Source organism: Zootermopsis nevadensis, unplaced genomic scaffold, assembly GCF_977971745.1.
Source record: "Zootermopsis nevadensis isolate Lab colony 2312 unplaced genomic scaffold, Znev_1.0 Znev_ptg000061l, whole genome shotgun sequence".
Lineage (NCBI taxonomy): Eukaryota > Metazoa > Arthropoda > Insecta > Blattodea > Termopsidae > Zootermopsis > Zootermopsis nevadensis.
In genome coordinates this window covers 11,469,851-11,478,997 of record NW_028259192.1, presented here as the reverse complement: position 1 = coordinate 11,478,997, position 9,147 = coordinate 11,469,851, and the positions used below count along the sequence as shown (strand labels likewise).

Genomic DNA, 9,147 nt, shown 5'->3' with positions numbered 1-9,147 from the left:
TTTGTAGGCGATGTGACAGAAGTGCAAGTGGTGTGTAGGAATTTGTTGCTCAACATTTCGTACCAATCGTTCGTCCTACTCTCCACGCAGGTTACGAGAAAATATTTGGTGAAGCAGGACAGCTGCTGTTGAGAATTGCAGGTGTTATGGTCGTCTTTTCGAATCGGACCCAAAACAAACTCGTCTATATGGTTCAAGGAACTGCACAAAGCAGTAAGAAAACGGTAGTGATTTTTTATCCTTTAATATTGTAAGTCTAGAAGGTTGTCAAGGTAACATCAGAACTACTGTAAGACGTTCAGAATCTCTTCGGTGTTTAAAGGAGTGACAGGCACGTCCAAACTGGAGTTACTGTGCCGAAAGTAAAAGTTTGTCTTCATTGGTGAGTGTATGGAATACTTATACATTTTGTATTATGTAGGCTACTTAGGTTACGAAACTGCTTTATACGTGCTAATGAATTGAAACGCTGAACTATATGCCCTGTTTGCAGAACACTACACGATCACCTGACAGTAGCTATTCAGGCAGGGAAATATTTCATATTTAAGTGTACAAATTGCTCACACGTAAAAAATAATATACAGATGAACACAAATTGTAAGATACTAATTTTATTCTATTTTGTTCCGTTCTGAGTTCTTCAGAACAATAGAAGCAAACAGGTTTCCTCACTCTGTTTACGTAATCGTGTGTAGGCATCATAATAGGTTAACTACCTGTAAAACATGATTTGGGGAGTTGTATTTAAATGTTACTCATCCAGTTGAACTATTACTAAGAAATTAAACTTTTTGTTCTTGTGATTATTTGTTATGGGCATATATTTTAAAGAACAGAGTTGCAGCAACAGCAGTGTCAGTCATAAGTTATATTTAGAGATACTTGATTGTAAAACGTTTTTAGAAAAAATCCATTGTTTCTTTGATATTTGGCCATTCTGTATTATTTTGTGTGCCCTTGAGATGTGATTGACATTTCACGACCAGAAGTAGGTCGTCCTTAGGTCCCTCCTGAATAAACTTCACGTCGAATCAGGTTCCCAATGTTAGACCCATGGTCGAAAGGTTTTCGACCATGGTTAGGCCTAGATTTTTCCAACCTCTGGGTATCCTGATGAAAATAATTACACAATTGGTTTTGTGATATTATCCAGTCCGGAACATAGGGTCTCAAAAGTGACCCTCTGGTTTAAATAATGAGTATACACATAGAATTACGTAATGGGCACCAAATTTTCATACCCCGTTCATCCATAGATTAGCTGATGCACTTACCTATGGGCCACATAGTGAAATCTAATACTGCAAAACGCATATACCTGACAATCGGTTCAAATATAAGTTAGTGACAACTGTAATTCCCGAATTCTGTTAGTGTTTTCCACACGGATTGCGTCTTGCTGTGAGATGCGGCTAATGGCACCCTTCTTTTCATGAGAGACAGGAACAAACTAAATACGTATATAATATTGGAGAATAACGGCAGTTGGAATAAGAATAAACAATCCAAATTCCTAATTTTTTTCAGTTCCTGCTTCCTAGTTTATGCGTTTAGTTGAAAAACTAAAAATGTGTGTCCGTCCCCTTTTGTCACATCGGAATACCGTCACAAATCTATGATGGATAAATCCATCATATCATCCCTCCTTCGCTACAGGTTATCCGGAGAAATATTATTTGATGCATACAGTCTTTGTATAATCGGCCCCACTGTTTTGAAAAATTGAGAAGTTAATAAATATTCGCTCAGCTAGTCATACATCAAGAACGATAATTCTCTTTCAACTATAATATGTGCGAGTTACTTTGAAAAATTCTATTTCTGGTGATAATACAAATTCATGGGTAGGGAATGACAAGGTCTGACTCGTTCGAAAATATCACCATTTGAGTTGTTTTTAGCCAGCTTGATACAGCCTATTTTTCAAAACCCATTTTCGTAGTCCATTATTATCCTAGTTCCTTTTTTATTTTCTAAGTAGCCAACTTCCAAAAGTTGTGCTCAATAAATTTTTGTACGTATTTCTTATTTCCACGCCAGGGAAACGATGAAGTCATATTTGCTACTTGAACAGAGGATAATAAAGGTCATTTGACGCTTTAAAATTTATATTGCGCTGTATTTTGAGTTGTATTTTAGAATGTCGGCTTTTTGGGTCTACGAAGTCTCATGAAAAGTGGTTACTGACGATTATTCCAGGGGACGAAAGCGATCTGACCAATCACTTCATTTCAGGTCTAGAGCTTGGAATTCTGTGAACTCCACACTTGCAATTCACATCGACAGTGTGGTGATAAGGGATAGTTTGTAGCAAAAATAAGGCAGTTATTTCTTCCTATTACTGGTCTCACGTCTTAGCGAAATCATTTAAGTGTCAGAGATACAACTAGGCTGTTTCAAGCATTCTGACGAAACAATAACAGTAGTAATGGTAATAACGATGTGTTTGTTGCTTAACTAAGCACCGCGCTAAGCAGACGTGTGTGTCTGTACTAGAAGGTGGTGAATGTTATTTCACACTATGGCCACTTTATCCCTAAGGGGGGAAAACTGGTACCCATTAGGTCCCAGAGTTGGTTTTTATGTGTGAAGACATACTACCTCTCCAGGAATTGAACCAAGGTCATCCATCTTGTAGCCTAGTCTCTATACTGACAGTTATCTCAGCTACTAGGATTGGTAATAGCAGTAATGATAACAGCTCTTTTTAGTGGGATAGTAGTAACTGTAGTTTTGTAGTATTATTAACACTAATAATAGTAAATATATACTAGCAGTATCAACAGCAGCAGCTAAAGCCTTGTATCAGTTGGTATGCTGGAAATAAAATATCTTTAATCACAGACTGTTCAAGTGCCATTTCAGACAGAGATGAAGCCCTTAACAATTTTAGAATTGTACTAAATATAAACTTAAGGAAATTGGGATGAGAGCATACATGATTTGAAGCACATACAGAAAATGAGTCACATACTGTGAGTCACCAGTGATGACCTACTGCTGTCATAGACCTCACCCACCAAGCAAATGGCCCACAGACTCCATCCTACACATTGTGTGTAGAAATGGGAGGGCTTTGAATTTATTTGAAAACCAGAATTACAAGGACGAATTTTTGATTGCTGATACGTTTCATCACTTTCCATGAGCATGTTGGTGAAATGCCTTGAAATAAGCTATAACATTCTCCTTCCAAATGTGTATATATATATTCAGCATTAATCAATGTAGAGGTAGCCCTCGATTTGCGCCGATTCAGAATAACGCCGATTTTGAAATCAGCAAGTCAAAAAGTGAAAAAAAAATACAATTATTTATAACGTTTTACAATGTATCTCGTACTGATTTTTATACTAAATCGTAATTCTTACATCGCTGATTTTGAATAAAAATTATAAATACAGTAATCTCTGCAATTACCTTTTTCGTTAACGCGAATTTGCTCCAATGAGATCGATGAATCGGTAAAATCTTTTTGTGAAATGCAAACTTTTGGATATGCGAGTTTGCTCTTATGCAGTTTCATTCCTGGCGCTTTAAACTTTCAAAGGACTGATTTAATCTCTGCGGAGGTACCGGGGTTAATTTTACTACGCAATTTTCTATAGGTCGGCGTCTTACGTCAATCGCGGGGACCAACGAATTGCCGATTGCAAGTGTATAAAATATATTTTTTAAATTCCCTTTATTTTATTTACGTTATTTCAGAGCTTTAAATGTAATGTCATTATATTACTCGTCAATGTTTGGGTGCTGGGAACACATGTCATTGACTTCCCATTGATTTACATTATAAAAGAGTTTCAATTTACGCCGGTTCGTCCAGGAACGCATTCCCGACGTAAATCGAGGGCTACCTGTAGTTCAAGCATCTTCTCCAAATAACCGAACAGTCAGTCTGTTCCAAGAAGCAGTAGACGAGAATCTACAGGAAGGGAAAATGATATATGACCATGGCATCCTGTGAACTGGGACAGATAATACAAAGAAAATGCAGATTTAAATAATTATATGAAGGTAGCCAATAAATCCTTTGATAATGTGGAAAGGTAAAATATTTTGGATTGACAATAACAGATTAAAATTATATTCAAGAAGAAATTGTATGCAGATTAAATGTGTGAAATGTTTGCAGTTCAGAATCTTATCTTCCTCTGTTTTCAAAAGGTGTGAAAATGAAATCTTACCTTTATTTGGTGTGGGTGTGAAAACTAATCTCTCACATGTAAGCAGAAAAAACAGATTTAGGGTGTCTAAGAGCAGGGAGCTAGGGGAATAATTGAACCTTATAAGGAGGAAGTGGCATGAGACTGGAGAAAACTGCACAATTTTTACTCTTCATCAAATATTGGGATGATCAAATCAGGATGAGGTGGGTGGGATATGTAGTATTATAGAAGAGATCAGAAATGTTTTCAAAATTTTGATTGGGAAGCCTGAACAGAGGCAACCAACCAGAAGACATGGGCATAAATTGGAGAATATTTTTAAAATGGATCTTAAGGAAATATTGTGTGAGGATGTGGACCAAAATCATGTGTCTGAGGATAAGGACCAGTGACAGGCTCTTGTGAATATGAACCTTCAGGTTCCACAAAAGCCAGGAATTTTTTGGGTAGCAGAAATACTGTTAGCTTCTCAAGGACTCTGCTGAGTGGAGTTAGTATATTTGAATAATCTATCACAGATAATACTATGAAAATAATGACATTTCATAGCATAACTATAAGCGTATAATATATAACTGAAGTTGCTTTTATTTAGAATACAACTTGTGAAGGAATTCTTGCTTTCATTTGGAAGGTTGCTATCATACTGATTGATATATTGCATCAAGCATTAAAACACAAAATGAATTTTGTTGAGTGAACAAATGTTTTTATGCTATGCTGGCCTATGTTACAATGAAGTACTTCTGTTTTCATAATTTAAGTTGAAATAATCATATATTTTAAAACTGCTTTTATATTCTCCAGTCATTCAGGAATTTGGCCTAACTTAATCCCTCTGTTGTGGTGAGTTCCAGACTGTTTTGTGAAACCTGTTATTCTGTGACAGTTTCCTGTGAGTTCAACAATTTCATATTGGGACTGTAAAAGTAGTTACTGTTTTATGTTTCCTGGTAATGAATTCTTCCCAACAAGTATGATCAAAGGTACTCAGAATGTACAGATTGAGTGCATTGTAGCAGATGATATCCTCTTGAAAACCACAAATTATAGCAAAGTTTCTTTTTAATTATTTTTCAGGAGAAATGGTTCTTCTTGTCAAGATGGAATATGTAAAAAACTTGTTGTTTTCCTGTGTATTACTGTTGTCATTAGAACTTTCCCTAGCCTTTGGGGATTGTGGTCCTGAGTTTGGAGGAAAATGCTCATGTCAAAAGGGAGAATATGATGGAAAGAATGAACAATACATTGTCAATTGTACAGATACTGGATTCAACGATACATCGGTCCTCCAGCATATACCTCCTCAAACACAGGTCTGTAGTAAACAGCTCAGCTCATGTAGCTTTTAAATTACTATTCTTATCCACAACAGGATTTCACTTTGTGGATAGAGTTTAAAAATCAGTTAAAAAAAACACAGCCAAACTTTACAAAGATTTATAGGTCAACCATAACGTTTAAATAAAATATAACCCCCACTGAAAACATTTTGTTTGTATTCTGTGAGAGGACTGGAACCTTTCTAAATTGCATCACAACAATGAATGTCAGAACTTCTAGAACTTCACAAATTCATTTGTTTCAGGTTCTGATATTCAGTGGGAACAACATCCCTGAGCTTCCATGGAATGTATTTGGGACTTTTAACAATTACAGTCAGCTTCGGGTAGTTGACATGTCAAACAACAAGATACGTGAAATTCGAGGGAAATCATATCACAGAGTTGGAAATGTGCAGCGTCTTCTTCTAAACCACAATGATCTTTCAATCTCTTCAGCTGATGGCTCCAACCACCACCATCCAAGAGTATTTTCTAGTTTTATCAATCTCATGGAATTACATCTTACAGATGCTTTTGCTGATAATACCCCAGATGATCTAGCAACTGACTTACATGATATCTTTGTAAATAGCAATCTTACGCAGCTGACTAAACTTCATCTGGAGCAAAATGAAATTACACGTTTCCGAGACCCACAAGTCTTCTGTGATCTCCCAAAGCTTATGGATCTACATCTTGGAGATAATCTTTTGAGAAGTTTGAATTTCAATATTACTTGTTTGAAGCATCTTCGGTTTCTTGATTTGGAAAGAAACAGGATGTCTGGCTTTAGCACTGAAGATTTAGACATATTAGACTCATTCCCTGCACAAAATAGGACCTTTGTCATTGACTTAAGTGGCAATCATTTCATTTGTGACTGTAATATTGCTGATTTGTATGCATGGTTACAAAAAACACATGTTCAGGTACGAAACAAGGAAATGCTACGTTGCCACCGCGGTCTTCCTGAAAGTAACGGTGGAGAGCCAATTATGGATCTGCGTCAAATACAGTGTGCTCCAAAGAAAACAGTTGCAGCTGGATCAGATATGCAACATAAAGCAACAGCTATTGTTCTTGGAGTTCTTACAGTCATCTTATTTGCCCTTCTAGCTGCAGTTATATACATGAACAGAGTGCAAATAAAATATCGTCTCACTCCAATACTAGACACAGTTTCTCGTAAAGTACAGTATACTACCATTGGTAAACAAGATGACCCAGAGATGGATGTTTAAGAAGATGAAGATGATAAAAGAAATTAATTTTATGAAAGACCAATTATGTTTTCGAGAGGTCATGTTCATGTGATATTTAAGATATTAACATTTAAATCTTACATTGAAAGATATGAGAAGAATAATTGGTACTATAGTTGAACGTGACCTTCAGTTGAGACTCTTGATGAGTAGTTAAAACAGGTATGGTAGGTGGTACAGTGCTGTTGATTGTGTGGTTGAGACTTGAAAGAATGTCAAAATGTAATGCAGCAAATCAGAGTGGTCATGGATCCAATCAAGTATTCTTGAGTTATTTTCTGAACCTGAAGTTGCAAATGGCAATAGTAGTGGAATGTGTTTAGTAGGAGAACATGTACTCATTTCAGAAGTAGCAATAAGTAAAACATCTGTAAAAGTCAAAACAGGAAACTACTAGTGTGTATGTGGGTGACTGAGGTGCTTATTATTTCTCAGTCTACTCATATATTGTTTTGTTTGAACTGCTTAGGTTAGTGTGATTCATGGTCCGCTGCTGTGACACACAGTCGATTGTTTAATAATAAACTTAATAATGCTGAGATTCTGATACATGGGTAACAAAATTTACAAATTATTCTGTATGCACAATGTTTGTAAGTATAAGAAAAAACGTTTTTCTTAATATAACATCTAAATAAAAATGGAGTTGTATACATGGATTGAAAGGAGACAGAGAGTGAAGCAAGGATATAAGGAATTCATGTTTACCAGATGCAAGACTGTATACTATCAAGAAGTTTTCAAGTACAGTTCTCAAGGAAAGTGGGATTTAGAAGATCACAACTCAAATGGTTTGAACTGTTTATATAATCTTGGAACAGGTCTGATGAGCTTAAACCTTGATGGAAGAAGAAAATAAAGAGAGGTTGTTTTATAATCTAGAAACAAGGTAAATTAATTGATAATGTTAATAGCTAAAAATTAATATTCACTACCTACCAATGCTAAGCATGAGTCTGAACATAGATTTATAGGCATTCTTCATTCGCTATAATGGATTTTACTTGGGCTGGCAAGTTTTTGAATAATTAGGACCTGTTTGAGATGTTGACTCAGAGACCTGCATTGCTGCAGTTCTAATTAAATGGATGATTAAATTTTGAATACCTTGAGATGGGTCATGTCTCATCAATTTGTAATTTTTAAGATGCCTATCAACAGTTATCTTTTCCATAATAGTTCCAGATAATTTACAATGTGCATATGAACTAGCCAGTAAAATTATTAAGTATAAGGTTGTCTCATATTTTATTAACATACATACATAAGCAAATGAATAATTTATTACAGACCCTGACATTGGTTATGAAGAGTTATAATCATTATCCATGTACCATATAATCTGGTGGTTCTAAACTGGAATTTCTAAGATTTATAAACATATTTTTATGGCTGTTTCCTTATAATTCTGATAACTAGAATAAGTTGTTTCCCTTTGTGAGCCATCAGTTCCCCTTAAAAACGTAGTTGTACTGAATTCTGAGACGAGTAACTTTCGACCAAGTCATTATTTAATTATATATTAAGTTTTTGAAGATTGTATCTGACTCAGATTCTGGCAGTACTGAGATAGTGCATACACAGAATGAAGAATAACTTGATTAGTATACAGCATCCACATAATTAAAGTACTATTAATCAATTACAACAGTGCATCCGTAAGAGACCCAGAGAACCCCACTGTCTGCTAATGACTAGTCAAACTGGGAAGAAAATATAAAACTGAGACAGAATTAGGACCATAGAAGAGGAATATAAATCTGAAAGGGGGGGGGGGGGGGGGGGGACTGCTGTTAATTTGGATTTTTCCCTTGTACCTCCACAGTGAAGTGGTGGTGAGAATTAAAACACATTTGAGAGGTTTAAAAAATTGTATTAATACCTCCTACAAACACAGCAAATACACTTTTAGTATTATAGCTAAATCCAGGTCCATGGGACAAAATGCTTTAGAGATATAAATGGATGCTGTGAAATTCCTATTTAGCAGTGCTCGATATATGATCTTACCCTGTTTTAGAGGTTTAGTTTGTATGATCTGAATCCAATGGCATTGTAAAGTTTTCCCCGTGCAAGGTTTGTCCTAACTTTAGTGTTATGTTGTTCATCAGAGAAGCCTTAAATAAATAGGAATATCACTTTGTGTTGGTTGTTACTTCTAACATGGACCCAAGATTCTGTTTAGAGATTCAAACCACAGAAAAGGTTAGAACAAGTATCTTCACTTCTTGCCTTATTTATAGCTCATAAAGAGCCCTGTACATTATTCATATTGTCTCCTATAATACCACATTGATAGAAGAGCTATGATAATTAGTTTGTATTAAAGTTTTAAGTTGTAATTTACCTTATGCAGACAACCTTCAATATGTATTTAGCAGCAGTAAT

General features: G+C 35.6%; 1 protein-coding gene across 2 annotated transcripts; it reads left to right on the top strand.

Moving 5' to 3' along the window:
• The first annotated feature begins 96 nt into the window (after window positions 1–96).
• Window positions 97–8,902, top strand: LOC110838987 (trophoblast glycoprotein). Of its 2 annotated transcripts, none has more exons than XM_022082725.2 (3): window positions 97–224; window positions 5,253–5,488; window positions 5,761–8,902. In XM_022082725.2, exons 2-3 carry the CDS (start codon window positions 5,258–5,260, stop codon window positions 6,736–6,738), a joined length of 1,209 nt encoding a protein of 402 aa, XP_021938417.1. In that variant the 5' UTR covers window positions 97–224; window positions 5,253–5,257; the 3' UTR covers window positions 6,739–8,902. The 2 variants fall into 2 exon arrangements, with proteins under 2 accessions (XP_021938417.1, XP_021938408.1); XM_022082716.2 differs by lacking the exon at window positions 97–224 and adding an exon at window positions 243–382.
• Window positions 8,903–9,147: the final 245 nt, after the last annotated feature.